Source organism: Prionailurus bengalensis, chromosome E2 (genome assembly GCF_016509475.1).
Source record: "Prionailurus bengalensis isolate Pbe53 chromosome E2, Fcat_Pben_1.1_paternal_pri, whole genome shotgun sequence".
NCBI classification, from domain to species: Eukaryota; Metazoa; Chordata; class Mammalia; order Carnivora; family Felidae; genus Prionailurus; species Prionailurus bengalensis.
In genome coordinates, this window is record NC_057352.1 from 38,548,963 (window position 1) to 38,570,025 (window position 21,063).

Below are 21,063 nucleotides of genomic sequence, written 5' to 3' on the forward strand. Positions count from 1 at the left end.
CTATTTAGCCAAGGAATACAAAAACATTAATTCAAAAATACATGCAACCCTATGTTTATAGCAGTATTATTTATGATTGCCAAATTATGGAAGCAGCACAAATGTCCATTGATAGATGGATGGATAAAGAAGATGGGGTAAATATGTGCAATGGGATATTAGTAATTTATATCTATAATCTGTTATAAAAAAAGATTTTTTATATGTTGCAATGTTGCCACTTGCAACAACATGCATGGATCTAGAGAGTATAATGCTAAGTGAAATAGGTCAGAGAAAGACGAATACTAGGTGATTTCACCCATATGTGTAATTGAAGAAACCAAACAAATGAACAAAGGGAAAAAAACACACATGCACAATCGAAAAAAAAAAAAACCAGACTCTTAATTATAGAGGACAAACATGGCTACCAGAGGGGAGGTGTGTGGGAGGATGGGTGAAATAGATGAATGGGATTAAAGAGTCCACATATCTCGATAAGCACTATGTATATAATTGTTGAATCTTTATATTGTATACCTGAAACTCATATAACACTGTATGTTAACTATACTGGTATTAAAAACAAAAACTCCATCATAGCCCTATTCTTCCCCCTTCATTGTCTCCATCTCAGGCTCTCCATTCCAATCGCCTAACCTCCTAAACCTGAATCCTAATATTCTTCACCCTATCTCTTATTTCAATATTTTAATGTATATGATGGGCTCTCTGACACAGAATAAGGTAATTTCCTTGTTCTGTCATCAAAAGGCAACCAAAATTTGATTCATTTAATTTTCCAACCATATCTTTTCTCTCTTGATTTCCCTCATCACCAGAAGATATTCTAAGCTCTTCTCCGCTTGATCAAGATGTTTGTTAACTGTGAAATCTCTCACAAAAAGCCTGATGAAAATATACCTCCTCCAAGGAATCCTCCCAGAGAACATGGTCTTTCCTGTCCAATGGAGAAATCTCACCCTGCTCCCAATTACAAGCTTTTTAGTAAATGATATGTTAAGAGTTTCAAATGCATGCCTGAGGGAAAAGTTCTTTGCTTTAGATGCACTATTAAGGCTCAAAGAGAAATGAGTCACGTCTTACTGCGTTCCAAGTGCCCAATTCTTAACACAGTAGGTGCCCATGGAATCCTTGCTGAAATGAGCTGAGCCCTACCTGCTCTAGGTATTTGTTTACTTTTGAAACATTATAAAAATACTACCAATTGTCTTGAGGATATGAAAGCATTATGTTTTGGCATGACTTTGTGAATTATGGCTATGTAGTCCTGGAGTAGTCATTTCACATCTCAGAGGATATCCTCTCCACTCTTTTTAAATTTATTTTTTAATTTTGAGATAGATTGTGCAAGCTGGGGAGGGGCAGAGAGAGACAGGAGAGAGAGAGTCCCAAGCAGGTTCTCTGCTGTCAGTGCTCGACACAGGGCTCAACACAGAGCCCGACACAGGGCTCGATCCCACAAACCGTTGAGATCATGCGTGACCTAAGCTGAAATCAAGAGTCAGACACTTAACTGACTGAGCCACCCAGGCACCACCTCCTCTCCATTCTTTAATGGGGTTCTGTAGGGCTCAAACAAAACAACTCTTGTGAAACATTCAACACAATACCTGGCCCCAACTTTGGTGCTAAAATGATGTTAGTTTCTTTGCTTTTAGTTGATTTGAGTTTGTGGGTACATAGAACGGATAGTCATAAAAGGAGCAAGCATAACACATCCTTGTTACGAACAGCATAACCTCTGACCTTGGCCATCACATGTGGTGGATCCTTGTACTAGAGACTCCAGGAACCAGAAATCATCACTAGTATAAGGGTACAGCGTGATTAATGCCTTGCCACCCCAAATGATATGTAAGCAAGCTATCAGAATTTAAATGTCTACTGTTTGGCTGAAGGGTCACCTGAACCTAACTGAAATGCTAGGTGGGTGGGGGTGGATAAAGATGGAATTGGTGCCTATTTTTAGCCCCAGTTTCTAAGCTTTGGATTAGGGATTCCTGTAATCAGAAAAAGCGCTGCATTTTCATTCTTGGCTTTGCTGCTTTGTAACCTGCTTCCAGTTGTTCAATACAGATCAGATTAAATGATAAACGGGCTTGTTGGGTAATGAAGTGTGGGCTGGCATTATTCAGGGCTTGCCTCAAGGCTCTCAGAAGGAAAGAGAAATAAAGTTTCTTAGATCAGAAGCCTGGCTCCTTGGGGAAGGAGAGGGGATCCGACGCTCCTCTCTGCCAGCACCTTTCTCATGGTTTCTGACTCCTGAGATTGATTAATATTCTACAGGAATCCCTCTCTGTGAGCACAATGGCTCACAATTTTCATATAAGGGGAGCACAGTTCTTCTTGCCCTCTGTGTCTTAGCTTCAGTCACTGAGGAAAGCATGACTTTAGAAAATCCAGAAAGCCATAGGCCTGTCTGAGACCTGTAACCAGGAGCCCAGTGGGGTATATTAAAGCAAAGATCCTTTTCACCAATCCATTAATAGTGGCTGTTTGGAGTCAGAACTCATCAGGGTACTCTCCAGTAGTATTAACACATTGTTTCCTTCAATCATTCATTAATTTAGCAAATATTTATTGGAAGCACCAAGCATTATGGTAGGATCCCAGGACAAAACAGTGATCAATAATAAAACAATAATAACATGTTTCACAAGAGCAAGGGCTTCACCCATTTCTTCCTTTCGAGATGTATTCTCAAAGCCATAAGCAAATCAGTGGTTATTTATAATCCTTAACCTGTCATTTGAAGTAAAAGAGAATGGATCTGTGAGAACTTAGAACAAAGAAACCTGACCCAGTTTGAGTATCAGGAAATAGTAATAATAATAGTTAATGCTTGCATGAACACTCACATAGAAGTTCTTGTAGCATTATAAATGCACTAATAGATTTAGTATGCGTAATACAAATTGCTATTTAAGTTGAAATTCTAAAGACCCTGCAGTTAACCAGTTGATGGCTGTCAGAAATATTGTCTTATTGTTTCTCCCAAATAAGAAAGGTGTGGGAGCAAAAAATTCTGACTCACATGTAGTATAGTGAGGATTCTGGAAGAAAGGCAGGTAAGTACCTATGCCTAGGCTGCAGATCATTATTGCTTCCTGGTCACACCTATTGAGATTCGGCATCCAAGCATGAAATACATTTTTAAAAGAATAAAAAACAAATGGCCATAATATTTCCAACTCCTCCCATTAAGAGGTGACATTCTTGAACCTCTTGAACCTTGAAACTTTTGAACCTGCTCCTTGAACCTGCTCTTGGTATGTGACCTGTTCTGGCCAGTGTGGTAATAGCAAACTTGATACAGAGACTTGAAAAGTGCGTCTTCACCAATCTGCTGCTGCTCCTTGGAGCCCTGAGAGCAGCACTGGAGATGCTGAGCTAGCCTATCAGAGGATCAGACACATGCATAGCATGGTACAGCGGTGCCCTCTATGGCACCTGGTCTAACCAACCTTCTATATAGACAGGTGAGATCCACACAGACCATCTACCCCCAGACAAGCCAGCAGCTGACCAGAAAGACTAGCAAAGTCAGTTCAAACCCAAAGAACTACCCATCTGGCCCCATCAAACCAGGAGAAATACATGTTTATTATTTTAAGCTGCAGAGTTTAGGCACGGCTTATTCCACAGAGGTGAGTGGATACAAATCAGAGGGTTCATATAACCACTTTGATCAACCCTTTCCCCCTAAGCCCAAGTGGCTGGGGGACAAAGTGGGGGAAGATGAGTGCCCAACAGAATGTTTAGCTACAGGACAAAGGAGATGCCAGGGGATGTGAGAGGGGTAAGCACCACGTTTAGTGTGGAGGAGGTGAAAGAAGAGCAGGGAGAAGGAAGGGGAAAGCCTGAGGGAGGGAAGACAACACTATTGAGGACTCACTATACACTGGTTTCTGACGTCCTTTTTCTGTATTATCTCATTTAACTCTCATAACAAACTTAAAATATAGCAACTGAAGCTTAAAGAGATTATATAACTTAGTCAAGTCACACATAAAGCATACAATGTCCCAATATTTTGGCCATGACGATTTGACTCAAAATTTATGTTTTAAACTAATAACCACTACCACCTGCTGTGAAAGGGTGATAGCAATACCCTTGACCTCAGTCTGGAGTTAGAACTAGGGAGCTTTTCAAGTTGGGAACCTGGCCAGGACACTTTGAGCTGAGAGAGAAAAGGCAACACTTCTACTAGGTACACATCATTGTGAAAAATTATATTCCCCAAATAATCCCAAGATGACACTTCTGGAAAAAACTCACAATTTGGTAGATCCTCAGAATGAAGCTAGGTGGTTCTGCTCATGACAAGAAGACCCGTCTTGGGCATATCCTCTTTACTTGTATAATAATGATAAAAGTAAGTTTGCTTTATAATTATTGCTATAATAATCAATACTGCATTGTCATAATTATCAGCACTTGATAACAGCCCTCCAACCAGTCCTTAAAGGTTCCCTTGCTTCAAGCTTATTCACTCCTTGCTTGCTGACCTTAACTTCATGGTTTTCAGGAGAACTAACCTGCTTCCCAGGAGATCCCGCAGTCCTCTGGCCGTGAGGGACAAAGGACCAGACTTTCCAGAAGATAAGGCCAGACTGCATTCAAAGACAGCAACCATGGACCAGTCTCCTCAAGAGACAACTTGTAGTTTTAATTACTGGTACAGGGGAGGAGTCTGAACTGCCTTATCAGGAGGCACCTGTTGCACTCCTGGGGCATCCTTTACTGCGAGACACCTGCGAGCCTTGATTACCAGCAGAGTAGCGGAATCTGGAAGACTTGCAAGGACAAATGATTAACTGCTGCCCTAGCTTCTCCTGCACGTAGCCATCCTCACGATTTTCCACATCTTCCCTGTTGAAAACCCCATGCTTGGCCTGGACTGGGAGGCTGGTCTTTGGGACTTTAGTCCGCCATCCTCCCCAGTTGCTGGCCTCCCACCTTGCCTTTCCCACCATCACCTGTCTTTCGAATTTGCCTTTAAGGCAGCAAGCAGCTGAACCTGGGTTCAGAACCGGTCCTCAACAATTTTACACTATGTTGGACACAATGTTAGCACTTAAATATGTTTACTCCTCATCATATATCTCTAAAGGTGCACCAATGCAGTCTCCATTTTATATGTAGGGACAGTGAGCCACAGAGAGAAGTACCTTGCCAACAGAGTGAGTGTGGCTAAGTGAAAAAGTAATCCAAGCAGCAGGACTTAGAAAACCAATCACTTAACTTCCCCCTTTCTCTCTTTGATTTCCAGACCGATAACTGCACTTCCTCCCCAAGTCCTTACAACGTCTCTGTCCCAGAGAAACCAAAGCCTGAAGAAAAATCAATCTAATACTATCTTATCTTTATAATCTGTTCATATATTTATATCTAAGGCCTTCTCCATCTCACACCACTCTATCTGCTATCCTTAAAGCTGCAAATGACCATTTATTTGCCCGAAGTGGCTAATTTTTTGTCACGTGCACCTAAAAAGCTTGAATTGCTGCTCGCTGCTTACCTTCTTTCTACCCTTTGTCTATAGGAAGACTTATAGCTGAGGCTTGGGTAGGTGGTTTATAAAGAGAAACCAGGACAAGACAGGGATGGAAACCTCTCAGTTTTTGTCTAAGTTAGGACTAAGGGGTTGTTAGTTATAGTGAGATCCTAAAGAAGCTCCTGGTTAAAACCCATATCTCTAGTCTCAATCTGCATGCTTTTCTAAGTAGATGAAAGCAAAAGGAGGGCAGAGATGAAAAAGATGGAGATGTTGTGGCAAGATGTTGGCAGAATGGATGCAGAACACAGAGGATATAGGGAGAAATTGCCAGGTCAATCTGCAAAGAACCAGAGTAGCTATATAGAACATGGGCGCTATAGCAGTTGAAAGAAAGCTGATGCGGGCTACCCACCGAATGATACTCATTTGGGCCTGAATCAGCATCTCCTTGGATGCAGAATGATGCTGACTCCAGTCCATCCCTCTGGATAATGATTGACTGGAGGATGACCCCTTTCCCAGGAACCTGTAGTTTCCCCATGACTTTCAAATATGTTATTTCCCAAATCCCTTCATTATTAATCTTGTTGTTAACAATAATGGTGATCTTCACCTTACAGCACCTGTATGCTTGTCTGAGGTCAGGGGACGATATTCTCAGACGGTCATATTGTTATGGCCTCCCTGATATTTGGGAGCCCTTTAACCACCCGTGCACGTGAATTTCACTGTCCACCTCAGGTTCCAGCACCCTTTCCCTTCTGTGAGCGTTATCTAACTGAAAAATATGGCATCCCTTCATCTGCTTCCATCTAATCCTACACTAGGGAATGGCATTGATCTCAATGAAACTCTAGTTTCTATTATGCCACAGGGAAAAAAGAAAGAGATGATATATATTGAACAGGACCTTGATATAAAATTTGAAGTCTTTAGTTCAAACAGGCTCTGCAAAAATGTGCCTGCTTTCTTGTGAGTACCTTCCCTTAGCCACTGGCCAGTCTACCGTGCCTGAACCAAGGACAAGATAAAGGTCAGTGAACAAACTTATCCTATCAGTTGTGCAATGAAGAAACATAACCACACCTAGCAGTAATACGCAGACCATGACTACCAATTCTGTTGCTGCGGGGAGGAGATAGAGTAACACAAAATATAAACCTAATACATAGTTTTAAATTAAGCTGTGATTCAAAGCCCAGGATTACAACTATATTAGCAATAATGTACATAATTTATTAATTTCTAGAGGCTGTAGATGGATTTTGAGTTAAGAGGTACAGTACTATCACTTTTAATTCAATTCTCACTACACCCAAGATTGCAAGAGACAATTATGATTCCCATTCCACAGATGAAAACACTGAGAATGGACGAGGAGAAAGAGTTTGCCCAAGGTTATATGGCCAAGACACGGCCAGCACCAGGACTCAAGATTTCTCTGCACCATGAGCTACAAAGATATATTTTTCCTAAGTATCCTGGGTTGGACAAAGCAATTATTCTGGCAACTGGGCCCTATGCCAGGAAGAAACATTTCTTAAGTGCTATCAAACTAGTGTTTTCCCTGGGAGATTTAGCCGTCATTAGTGAAAAGCTTCATTTGCAATATTGTGTGCAGCCCACGGTAGTGGGCCAGAGCAATGCATTATCACTAACTCAAAGAGATTAATTTAATGGGCAATTATATGCTTCCTGCTTTAAAATACTTTCAGGTAACCAATAATAGTGTGCTTCTGTAAATGCCAACTGCCAGCACCCAGGCACCCAGGGTCAGCGGGTTTCCCTACTTAACCACCTCACACTACCAGTTTCTCTGCTCTAAAACTGTCATTCGGTGCCTCTGAAATGCCTCTGAGAGACTATTCTAAGCAAGTGGATTCCCCCGCTGTCCCCCAATGTCCTTTATGTCTCCTACAGCTGTGTTGTTAATCACACTGTCCTCGTAGGCAGGTCTTAGCATTCTGTCCAACCCAGAGGAACCCCGTGCGTCGTCTGATGGGCCTTAGGCCAAATCACAGCTCAGGGAAGTATCACCTAGTCACCAGATGAATGACAACAAACAAAGACAGAAACAAACAAGGGAACACCTCAGCTTTCTGTGCCTTCATTCAAGGCATTTTTAGAGCCTAAGGCACCTCTGATTGGGGGGTAGACAGGACAGGGGGTTCCTGAACTGCCTGGAAATTGTGACACAGCACGTCCTGGCCGGACACCAGGGCTCTTTCATGTAGGTGATTCGGGTCAGCTGAATACCATGTGGTCTTCATTGAAAAACACTGTCCCCTAAAATGTATTATTGTGTGCCTTCCTCAGTTTCCTCATCTGTAAAATGGTCATACACTTGCAGTCTGAACAGTCTCAGGGCTCTGCTTTGTGCGTTAGACAATACTCCTACCTTCGCTTAGAAGCGCTACAAGAGCAGGACCTGATCTTGTTCTTTCCTCCACTGAACCCCTGTCTGGGCACCCTTCTGCTTGGCATAGAGGAAATACTTCACTCACTTGCTTTGGCAAATGCTAGGCAATGTCAGAAGCTCAATTTAAGCCAGACGATGAAAGAAGACTTAACAGAGGTTTCTTCCATAGAAGGCACCTAAGAACATATCATCTGCAGTTGAATGGCATGGGTACTATTCTTGCCTTCTTACCCCAATCCTTGACCTCTATGAAATTTTGGGTAAGTTACTTAACTGTGTTGAGTTTCCTTGTCTGAAAAAAGCATACAGATGACCCTTAAACAATTCTGGGGCTTGGGGTGCCAACAATCCCCCAAATCTGCACAGTTGAAACTCCGTGTATAACTTTTGACTCTCCAAAAACTTAATTATATTTATATACTATAAGCTATATTAATTTAGCCTACTATTGACCAGAGGTCTTACTGATAACATAAACAGTTTATTAACATGTAGTTACTATGTTATATGTATTATATACCATAGTCTTACGTTAAAGTAAGCTAGAGAAAAGAAAATGTTATTAAGAAAATAAGGAAGACAAAATACATTTACAGTACTGTAAGTGTATTTACTGGAAAAAAATCTGCATCTAAGTGGGCCTGTGCAGTAGAAAGCTGTGTGTTGTTCAAGGCTCAATTATATTAACAGTACCTACTTTCTCAGAGTGCTGTGAGAATTTAATGCATGATAGGGCTTACCTAATACTTTTTCAGTGTTTAATTAGTCAGCTAAATTTACCTTAAGCCTTCACCACTGTGGTAAATAGCAGCCATGCGCTCTAGTTGCAGACGATGGCATTGCTGGTAGCAGAAACACGCTCTACCGGTCTAATCTCTTGTTAGCACATGGGCATCTAGCTGCCAGCTCGTGTAATGAGAGGTGCCTGTCGATTGTGATGGCAAGCTAGATCTATCACCACAGAAATACTTGTGTACTATACACAATGAAGCATCTCAGCCTTGGTTAAGTGAATCTGACAGAGGATAAAGGACAACATCTCCATTCTCATTAAGAGATAAGAGAAGGACTTCCCTAAGATCCATTTTTTTTTTACCTTAATTTCATTTGTTTAAATCTTTGATGAGATGGCATTCTGAGAATCATTTTAAATTGTTCTCCCTGGAAAGAGTATTTCTTTATCTTTATTAACACCTCAACTTTTAAGGTTCTGTTTTTCTGGGTGGTTTTAAATCTTCAACTCATCCAAATACAATAAATCTCTAATTTTCTTTTTTTTCCCCAAGACATGGTCTGTGGCTTCGGAAGATAAACATTACATGATGGGCTAAGTAATAAAACCAAGTCAAACAAGTTTTTAAGCCATTTTCATGTAGTTCTAATTTTTCTGAAGCCTTCTGTGATCTTATTATTTATACTTCTTTTTATGTTTTAGGAAATAAAAGGCTTAATTGTACTTTAAAGTTCCTAAATTTATGCCCATCTCAGCTTTTATCTTTCAGCCAAAAATTAAAGTTCTCTTTGTACTTTCTTTCTTGCTGGTGCTAAGAAGGTTACAGGCAAACATTCCAAGAAAAGCAGACTGATATCTAAGTTAACAGTTCCACATTTCTTGAGATGTTTGACCTCCTGAATTAAACTTCCTTATAGGTCAAAATATGCCTATGTAGTTTGTTTATTTTTCAATCTCCAGGTAAGATTTAATTAAGTAAAAGAGAGTGATAACTCTCATTATTTCAATAGAGTAATGTAAGTTGGGGTTATATATTTTAAAGTGTATAATGTTCACAGACAAGGCAATGGTCTTTATACAGGCACAGCCATTATGTATTTGTTCCCTACACGGAACCAACTGTAAACCTGAATCTGGGACATGTTTGAGTGGTTTATCTTAAGCCATGAAGAAAGTTTTATCTGGTCTAAACTTTGACATACTTTTGTAATTAGAGTATACTGTATTTATTAAAAAATAAACTATATTGCTTTAAAAATGATCTTAACTAATTATCTTACTAGTACACATACAACTTATCTTTTTCATATTTATCATGATCCCTTTTTTAATATAATCGTATGTTCATTAAAGGAGTTCCATCATTGCACTTTTCCACACCATCAACAGGGAACTGCTTGTAATTCCCAACACTCACCATCTTCTTCCTTACCCCTCAGTCTTTCTGTATGGATATCTCAGCAGATTTCAACTTACCCTTTCATATCCAGGTGCTTCGAGGAGACATGAGAAGGAAAACCCCAAGATCACTAGGGATTTGGTCTCTTTTGCTGACTGCTATATCCCCAGCCACCAGTAGAGCACTTGGCAAGTAGTATAGACTCAATAAATAGTTATTGAGTAAATGAACAAATTAATGTCATCTCAGACTTGGTCACCCTAGAGTTAGCAGCTTATTTCCTTGCAGCAACTGCTTTTGTGTCTGTCTTCTTACTTGTCTGTAATTCCTTGCAAACGAGTCTTTTGTTTCGTGATTGTCCCTGAAATGTTTCTTAACCACCTGCTCTGTATATTCATTTATTTTTACTCCTTAGAATGAGTAACATAGATCCTTATAATTAGGACCTCCTTGATGAATATTAAGTAAAGGCATCCATCTTATAAAAAAAAAAGTGTCACGAATTAAGGCTAACTCAACTTGGTTGTATTCAATATGAGAAGGTTCTTTAAAAAGTAATTACTGCCTGCATAAAGAAAACTGTGATCCTTTAGAGAATTTTTATAAAGCTCTAAAGCAATATAAATTGTATACAGTTTTTCTCTGAGGCTTAAGGTAATAATGTGGCTTCAACATTGTAAATTATGAAAATTTCATGTTTGTACTTCTTTCTCTAGATGGGGTTAACATTTCTTTCTTTTTTTTTTTTTTAATGTTTATTTACTTTTAAGAGAGAGAGAGAGAGAGAGAGAGAGCCAGCCAGGTAGGGGCAGAGAGGGAGAAAGAATCTGAAGCAGGCTCCAGGCTCCGAGCTGTCAGCACAAAGCCTGAGGCAGGGCTCAAACCCATGAACCATGAGATCATGACCTGAGCTGAAGTCAGAGGCTTAACCAACTGGGCCACCCAGGCGTAGATGGGGTTAACATTTCTGATGAACCAGTTACCAAGTACTATCGTTGGTTTGCTTTATCCCTTAATGTTAGCGAAGGGTAACTGCTACCACAATAACACACTGAGGAAGAGAATACTACTCGAGTTTCCAGAGTTTATGCTCTCTCCAGAACCCTCCATTTGGTAGGGCTGAAGTTACCTATCAACCTGACTGCATGTCCTCTGCTTGCATTCAAGGAGGCTATAAAAAAAACAGATATGCCACACTCTTACATCTTCACTTTTTCCACACAGTGTTATTGTTGGTTTACTTTTGTTCTGTTTGTTTTTTTAACCAAGTTCCATGGGGAACATTTCTCCCATATCCCAGAACAAGGAAAAGTGGTGCCATCCTGATGTCATGGATGGCTCATTTGCACAAACAAATTAATCGTGTATCTCAGAGATGTTTGCCCTGTCTTCACAAGAAACCAGAGAGGAAATTTTAGAGAGAGTACAGAGAGGATTTTAGGTCCCACATCCATTAACTGTCATCTATATTGTATCACAACTATATTGTATGTACGCCCAGGAATTTTTCTTAATGTTGATTTTTATTTCTTTACCCAGATTCCCAACTCATTCAAGAATTTGTCTCCCTTGGGGCGCCTGGGTGGCTCAGTCGGTTAAGCGTCCGACTTCGGCTCAGGTCACGATCTCGCGGTATGTGAGTTTGAGCCCCGCGTCAGGCTCTGTGCTGACTGCTCAGAGCCTGGAGCTTGTTTCAGATTCTGTGTCTCCCTCTCTCTCTGACCCTCCCCCGTTCATGCTCTGTCTTTCTCTGTCGCAAAAATAAATAAACGTTAAAAAAAAAAAAAAAAAGAATTTGTCTCCCTTGAATCTGTGTGAACTGTAAAGACCTTATCAGGTCCTTGATCGAAAGAAGGACATCAGATAATATGCAAAATGTATTTTGTTTGGAAATAAGATGAATATTATGTTCTTTTGCATATTTTTGTGTAATAAAAATTGATGAGGCAGAGTGCAAATTCTCTGAGACAGTGTAGCACAAAATTCCACCAGAGAGCTACTGCTTAGAGACCCAGTAATAGCGGCAGTATGTGCAATCAAAGAAGCTGTGCTCACTAAAAACTGACTGAAAGACTAACATGTTATTTTAACAACCCTGGAACATCCTCTAAAAAAAAAAAAAAAGCTTACATTTTCACATGTAATTTATGAAAACAATGATATTGAAGTTACAGTTTTAAATAATCTATGGTACCATGTAAGATACATTAAACTCTTAAAAAAAAATATCATCTATAATTTTATCACTCCAAAATAATATGCATTGACAGTATGAAGTTTCCGTCTATATTTTGTCTGCATATGTGAATATGTATGTGTGTGGTTTAAATATGTGAATAATAGTATATATGTTCGGTCCATTTATTTAAATTCTAGTGTGCAATACTTGAGTTCTATTTTTTACCTACCCTTTCACACTAACTCTTTCTCCATATTTTAATATGCAAATCATTATTTAGTGGCTGAATAATATATATATAAGAATATTTGGATATAAGAGTATTTCCTTCCCATATATATTGCAACCTTTGGTAATTTACCACTGGGCAAGTTATTTCTTGTTGAGACAATTCATTCAAAGGCTCCTTGGGAGAAATAATATAAGTTCCAATGCCAAAATATCTGATGCAAACAGGGACCATTTGTCATGTGATCACTAGGCATAAATTGAACCCAGTCACACAAGGAAGAAATTAAACCCAGGCACTTACTAATTTCGGTAGCAATGATTGTTATGTTGTGCCATACACTTAATTCTCTGTCAAGTGGTGTTGCCAGCGTTATTTTTCCATCATCTGCATTAATGTTGAATTGTCTCTCCAGGTCAGTGTGCCGGTCGATGGAAAACCTACAAAAGAGATACATCTGTAATCACTTCAATGTTTATATGATCCATATATTCCACAGCAGACCTTTAGTAATCCTGTGAGAGTCATAGTTGTGAAGTCAAATGGATTGGGAAACTCGGTGGCATCATAATTTGTAAAATAAAATGACTGAATGAGGCACAAGAAACTTAATAATTATTGTCCAAGGAGTAATTAGCTACCTATGCAACATGGAGGTCATAAACTGCCATCAGTTTCAATAGGTAGCATCTTCAAAAACGGATGCTGATGAAGAGTTAATTGCACAATCCATCACATTTATTGGACAGCTTATGATAATTAGCAGTTGCCACAAAATATCACATAAAACAATAAACTCAAGCCCAAATCAGGATGGTGCTAGGCAGCATGTCATTTACGGCAGTTCAAAGAAATGTGTATTTATGTTAAACCCATATTTCACTAGACAACATGTATGTGTTAATATTATTGCTGCTGTTGGGTTGTTTTGTTTTCTTGACAAGTAAAGTGTATATTTAGGATTCCTGTTAGTTTCTTTCCATAGAAATAAGATGGTGGCTGATTATCTAGTAATCATTTTTGAGTCAGAAAAGATATTTCAGCAGCTTTATAACACTCGAGTCTCCAAAATTCACAATTTTAAGTGCACAGGTTAGTAGCTCCTCTTTTGAGAAAACTCCTTCAGAGAAGACATTATTAAGGTATTATGTTTAAATTTTATTTATTTTGAGAGAGAGAAAGAGAATGAGTGGGGGAGGGATAGAGAGAGGAAGAGACAGAATCCCAAGCAGGCCCCGTGCTCTCAGTGCAGATCCCGATGTGAGGCTTGAACCCATGAACTGTGAGATCATGACCTGAGCCAAGATCAAGAGCTGTAAGCTTAACCGACTCAACCATGCAGGTGCCACTAAGGTATTTTATATCTAGAACCAACTGCTTCTAAGGGATACTAGGCATCAAGATAATATAGTAATTATGATTTTTACAACATTTATTGCTATCCTCTTTATACACCAAGATCTGTGTTTTGGTTATAGAATGTTGAATTCAATAAGATAAAAGTCTTAAGGAACATAAGACATAGTTAGAAAAATTAACCCATAAATAAAGAGTGAAATAAACTAAAACAGGATGGAATGGAGACTGAAAAGAGGGTGTTGTAGACTGAATGTTTGTGCTGCCCCCAAATTCAGAGGCTAACATCCTAACTCCCAATATGATAGCATTTGGAAATGAGGACATTGAGGGGTAAATAGGGTTAGATTAGGTCTGATGGGATTAATGGCTTTATACAAAATGAAGTAGACACAGGATCTCTCTCTGTTCTCCACCAACGAGGGTGCAATGAGAAGACGGCTATTCTGTCTCTATTATTTATGTATTGCTGTTTCTGGGATAATTCATCTTCACTGAGCCTTGATTTTTTCACTGGTCAAATATGGTTGCAGACTAAAAATAAAGCATCAATCAGTCTCTAAAGATATGTTCTAAAAGTGCTAGAGATATGTTTATCATTATCATCATCCTCCTCACCGTAATCACCATGTCTGATTGCACAAAAATTTAATAAACTTTCCTACTTAGAAGGTGGTAGAGAACGCCCCTTTCTTAGCAGTTTATAAATAGCATAAAACTGGAAAAACTTTTGGGTGTCATTTAAGTTTCTTAACTCTAACAGAGGCAGAGATATTTTTCTCATTTTTTAAAGTTCCAGTTCATGACAGACTTTATGGGGTGAGTCATAAGAATTTATAAAATAGGCTATAAATACAGCCCTTTAGTACGATCACAGGTGAGAATGTCATAATATTACAAGATTACACAATGGGAGGAACTTGATGGGGGAAAAATGACTTTGTTTAAATTCAGTTTAAAGTCTACCTCAACTATTTAAAGATGCCCCTTGCTGCCTATGTAGATATTTCACACATCTGCCTGGTTGACTTTATGATAAAGGCTCCCAAGAACTGCTAAACATCCTAGAAGTCCTGATTCAACATTGTCAACAAGCATGCATTAAACACCAAATGTGGACCAAGCACAGTGCTAGATGCTCCTTCCTTCTTCTGTCTTCTAATCTTCAGTTTCTTTTTGTTTGTTTGTTTGTTTGTTTGAGAGAGAGAGAGCACAGCCAGCGAGTGCAGGGGAGGAGCAAAGAGAGAAGAGAGAGAGAATCCCAGCATGTTGCATATGGTCAGCACAGAGACCAACATGGGACTCAAACTCACGAACCATGAGATCATGACCTGAGCTGAAATCAAGAGTTGGATGCTTAACCTATGGAGCCACTCAGGTGTCCCTTCTCTTTGGTTTCTTATAGAATGAAGAAGGGAAAAATGAAACCCTTAGAGGACATTTTAAGCAACATAACTAGTGAACAGCAGAACCAGAATGAATATTCATATTTGATTCACTCTGAAGTCTATGTGTGCACCAGCTAAAGGAAGGGCTTACCTTATTGATATATAAAGTAGGGGTGATATTAATACTGGATAATAGGATTCTTGCAAGGACTAGAGGAGATGATAAGTGTGGCATACTTTGTCAATACGTGTGTGCTGCCCACTAAGTATCAGGGATCAAGACTCTACTATCATTTGTATGATAGTGACATCATTGAATGACACCTTTGCACTCAATTTTTCTGAACCCAAAATTGTGATTATTTTTCTTATTTTAGAACACACTGATTTAACATCTTACAAATGCCTATATATACGTGTGTGTGTATATGTGTGTATATATATATACACATATATATATACATATATATGTGTGCATATATATATATACATATATATACATATATATGTGTGTATATATACATCCTAATATAATATATACTATTATATATTATATAAAATATAGTATTTTATAGTATATATAGTATTATAATATATATATAATTCCATATATTGAAATATATCTAAAGAAATATGATTTATTAAATCAGATGACAAGGGGTTAGACCTCGCTGGAAAGCCAGGGAATAAGAATTCTCCATCTCCCATCTTCTTTATAGACCTCCTGATAGGTTTTTAATCCACTTTTGTTTTCTAGCAAACTTTTTTCTGCTCTGTTGTTTAAGGGCATGGCCTGAGTTTCTGGTTGTTTACATTAAGACTACCAGGAGAGTCCCAGACCATAGGCTCCATATGCATTAATAATCTCATCGTGGGGCACCTGGGTGGCTCAGTCGGTTAAGCATCTGACTCTTGATCTCTGCTCAGGTCATAATCTTGCTGTTCGTGAGATCAAGCCCCACATCAGGCTCTACCTGCTGATGGCACAGAGCCTGCCTGGGATTCTCTCTCTCCCTCTCTCTCTGCCCCTCCCCTGCTCATGCTGTCTCAAAATAAATGAAAAAAACTTAAAAAAATAATAATCTCATTGTAAAGAACATGGGTCCCAGTCTGACTGCCTCAGTTCATGGCTTAATTTCACCATTTACATAGATGTGATTTACTCATGCTATTAGTCTATCTGGGTCTTTGTTACTTAATGTGTAAATTGGGAATTATAATGGGTTTTGTGAGTTTTAAATGAGGTACTGCATACAAAGCACTTACCAGCGTGCCTGACACATAATAATTGCTCAGTAAATCTATTATTTAAAAATCTGTAATCTTATCATTACTTATCTGGACATGATAATAAGTTTCTCCTGATGATTCCCTAGTCCCTTCTCAGGCCCAAGGTAGCATCCATTTCACTCCTTGGTTCTCTGTCCCTCAACAAGTTCATCTGGATTTTCCTATCCGTAGAAGGAAACATAGAGGATGCCAGTTTAAGTGATTAAAAATAAAGCTGAGAAGGAAAAGCAAGTGTGGGGGAATGGGGAATGAAACCGGCATGTCTGGCACCATTTCAGATGTTTATTTTTCCACCAACTTTTCTGACCAAAATCTCTGTCTCGTGAAGTCACCACTGCGGGTCCACAGATTTAGTGAACACATTCAATTTTGTATTACTGTTGAGTAACATGATCTTTCTTAACCATAGTTAAAACTGATTGCATTTTAACATATTTTTAAAACTTATTCCACAACTAAAGATTCCATTTAAAAACTGAAAGCATGCCATGTTTAGGAATGTTCTCAGAAGACACTCAGGCCACCACCCACCCCCACCCCAAGCACACACACGAGAGCCACAGCACTGCATCTCTAGCTGCAAAGGCTCACCTTGCTTTCCTCCAGTCCTCTAAGCTGCCACCATCCACTGCATTGCCTCGCATCCTCCCCTCCCCTCCCTCTCATGCCACTCTGTCATACAGCTACAACAGCAGCAATAAAGGGCAATACTTAAACACGAAACTCTACTATAGGCTCTTTCCTTAAGTCAGTTAACAGAAAATCATTTCAAAGAAAAACAGAATGGGTTAAGAAAACAAACCTGGAGTAACGACTGGAATATTAGGATCCAGTGTACTGTGTAAATTCTCAGAATGTCATGATTGGAGCTAGATACCTGGGAAGTAGATCCTTAAGCCACTCTGTCTTCTGGGATTCCCAGTGTCTTTCTGAATAGCAGCACAGAGAAGTATAATCAGAGAAACCAGAGAACCTTCAGTGGAATCTCCCTGAAATCATGTACTATTCATAATCTCACAGTCTTGTCTATAAATAGGAGAGAATATCTTCTTCACAGAGTGGTGCTTTGCAGTAAATGAGTTGATACATGACTCACATTAGGCAAATAAATAAATGAGTAATAAAATAAATGATGAGCCAGTTTTTCAATCTGTAAGAGATGCCTTCAAGCCTAGAGTAACTGTGGACATAAATTTCTAGAAATGGAAATATATAAATAAGGGCTATCATTCACATCTTTTAGTAGTCTTAGGAATGACAGAACTTCACAAATGACACTAGAAAGATATTGCAAAACCCTTGGTAATATTTGTCTATTCCCATCTTCACCTCTTTCAAACTACCTGCTAGTCTGAGTACCTCCATGGAGCACAGACTCTGAGTGATGACATGAAAGGCTATACTGGGTTTCTCAGCACACACCTCATCCATACAGATCCCTCTTCAAGGCTTCTGAGTCATTCTTTTCCTTACGGATGTTCCATTTTCTGTAGCTAAACATTTGCCAGACTTTCACTTTTTTAGGACAAGGGGACATTTTTGATTCATATATTACAATATCACATTGGTTAGATTTTGCACTGTAGTTACTCAATGACTGGTTGTAGGCAAGATGCACAAACATGTATCAAGCATAGGTTATGATTATATGTGAAATAGGGTGCTAAAGAAATAAATACAAGGGAAAGCAATAAATGGGACAGGAAAGAAATAAAAAATAAGAAAGAATTATTTTGGTTCCTAAATCTACCGAAAAGTTCAATGCCTTCTAATTTGTATCTTAAAAGTCATAGGATCTGTATCTCCAGTATTCAAGTCTCCACTCTAATTTCTTAAAATTTGCATGTATTGGATTTGCTGTTCCTATGCAGAATTACTTAAAATGTGTTAGAGAAAAGATCTCGTTCTGAGAAGAACAGAATATACTTTGGAGAGCCATCTTCCTGCCACAGTAAGAAGGAAAAGAATTCTTATCAACACAGTGGGAAGTGGCATGTGACAAAATGGGCTCCTTGGGTCATGTTAACACCAATTCTAATGACGGAAGTTTTGGAAATACACATTCTCCATCGAGTACAATGAATATGTTTTAGAAGCCCTGTGTAAACTCTCTCATTTTATTCTAACAAATTTCCTGGTTTGCTTCAATACTACTGTTTCTGTAACCTATAGTAGTATGTCTTAGAAGTAAATGGTGAAAGCTTCATCATCTTACTTTGTGAAATTAAAGCTATAGAGGCAAGAAAATTCCTACCTAGATGCATAGCACCTTGTTTGGAGACTCTACTTTAACATACATCATTCTGACCATGAACACAAATTGATGTCACCAGTTTGCCCAATTAAGAGTAGCTTACAGAGAGAAGTAAATATAAGAAGATACCATTGGTGCAGCGGCTGAGAGTAGATCCAGATAGACCACTGGATATCACTGTGCTGGGAAAAGGCACCCTATTCTGCATTGCTGCCACCACTGATATTAAATAACAATGTTTACCTGAAACATGTAATATGTTTCCTCAACTAACACAGCTCAACTATTTATATTTCATACCAGCTTGTGGCGCAAAATTCCACATGTGTATGTGTATTTTGTTTTCAATATGCAAGTATTATAGGTGCATATCCATTTAAAGCATCTCCCACCTCCTCTTCCCCATCCCACCCCTAACACTATGTACAGTGAACCTCTATCCCCTATTCAGTTTACCGCTTCTTGGTCTATAACAATGTTAAGAACACTTTCAGGACTTTTAGAACTAAGTTCCTAAAGTCAAGGAGACTTTTCTTTTCACTCCCAATGACTTCAGTGCAACATGAGCCAAATGTGCAGGTTTAATTGTGCAGTGTGAAAAACCAGCTACACTAATTATATTAGCAATCAGATAAACTGATAAGTGTCTTAAAAAAGTTATTCTGGACTATATTCTTTCACTATAATATTTAGTTTTTTTATTATTTTTTAAATGTTTGTTTACTTTTGAGAGAGAGAGAGAGAGAAAGAGTGTGAGCGGGTAAGGGGCAGAGAGAGGAAGACAGAAAATCTGAAGCAGGCTCCAGGCTCTGAGCTGTCAGCACAGAGCCTGACGCGGGGCTTGAACTCGTGTACTGCGAGATCATGACCTGGACACTCAACCCACTGAGCTACCCAGGCGACCTGCCACTATAATATTTGTGAAACACGTGATGATTTTTCCAGGGAATGGCCCTCCCGTTCTTAACTTCTCTACTAAGCCAATTTATATAAGCAATACTCACTTTCTTCATCTAAAAATGAGAACAATATGATTGCCTTCTTTTAAAGATTAGGTGAATCTGAAATTAGATAACACATTCTAAATTTCCTCACACTTTTTGGGGCCCCTGGGTGGCTCAGTTGGTTAAGCATATGACTTTGGCTCAGGTCATGATCTCACGGCTTGTGAGTTCCAGCCCCGCACGGGCTCTGTTCTGACAGCTCAAAGCCTGGAGCCTGCTTCAGATTCTGTATTTCTGTATATTCCCCTCCCTCCCTCCCTCTCTCCCCTTCCCCTACTCATTCTCTCTCTCTCTCTCTCTCTCTCTCTCTCTCAAAAATATATAAAAACATAAAAATTTTAAATTTCCTCACACTTTTTAAAAATGGTTTTACACTGAGTATTTATCATTATTTCTAGAATACACTCTGCCAAATATCTAGGTATTTTTAAGTAACAACAACAGAATATTTGAAAGATTCTGGTTTTTTGGTGTCCATATGGAGACAGACATAATGTTGTAGTATTTTGACTTACTGTTTTCACCTAAAGAGTGAAGCGGATCCACCCAACCCAATCAATCTCAGGTATCTTTTACTTTATTTAGGGTCAAGTATAGAAATCTCAGATTTCAATTCTGTCAGTTCATATGAGGTTCCATTTTTTGAGCATGCGTTTTGTTTTATAGTTTATCCCACTTATACCTTGGGAAAATAGCAGCCTAAAGCCATAGTCTCATGTGTAACTTTCTGTAGCTGCAGAACCAAAACACAAACAACAACAAAAAAGAGAATTACTTAAAGTAAATCTCAGGTAAATTTGATTCATGGTTAATTCTTCCATATTTACATAATGTCTTTGGAGAAATTCTAATTTTATCCCTGAGTCATCGAAATAATCATTCATAACTCAAAATTCTAAATATGATATTATAGCAAATACATGAAAAAAGTAGAATACATTTTTATACAATATGAAGGTATTAAATATAAGTTTTTATTTTTATGTTTTTTTTTAATTTCAGTAAAGTTTTAGTGGCTACTTCTTTTAGGGAAGAAGCTAAATGTTTGAATAGAGACTCTCCTCTTAGATGTACTGGTGTGACCTTTGCATTGTTTACAATGAAAAGTAGCAAGCTCCGTAATGAAGTCACATCGCAGTAAGTCCAAATGTGCCTGGGAAAGGGGGAGGGGTGGCCAGAGATGACACTAAGAGGATATAGTATCTCTTTAAGGACAGGAAGAATGAGCAGGATTTTTCCAGGTGAAATATGTAAGGACAGCATCCTCAGCATAAAAAAAAATGCACACAGAAAATCTTGAGAG

At 38.7% G+C, this 21,063-nt stretch overlaps 1 protein-coding gene across 3 annotated transcripts in view; it reads right to left on the minus strand.

Annotated features, from left to right (window-relative positions):
• LOC122494308 (cadherin-8) overlaps positions 1-21,063 on the minus strand; it is a 364,626-nt gene that overhangs the window by 127,121 nt on the left and 216,442 nt on the right. For all 3 annotated transcript variants that reach the window (XM_043599374.1, XM_043599373.1, XM_043599372.1), the window contains one exon: positions 12,772-12,908. In XM_043599374.1, coding sequence (XP_043455309.1) covers positions 12,772-12,908 — 137 coding nt within the window. The remainder of the gene's footprint in view (positions 1-12,771; positions 12,909-21,063) is intronic.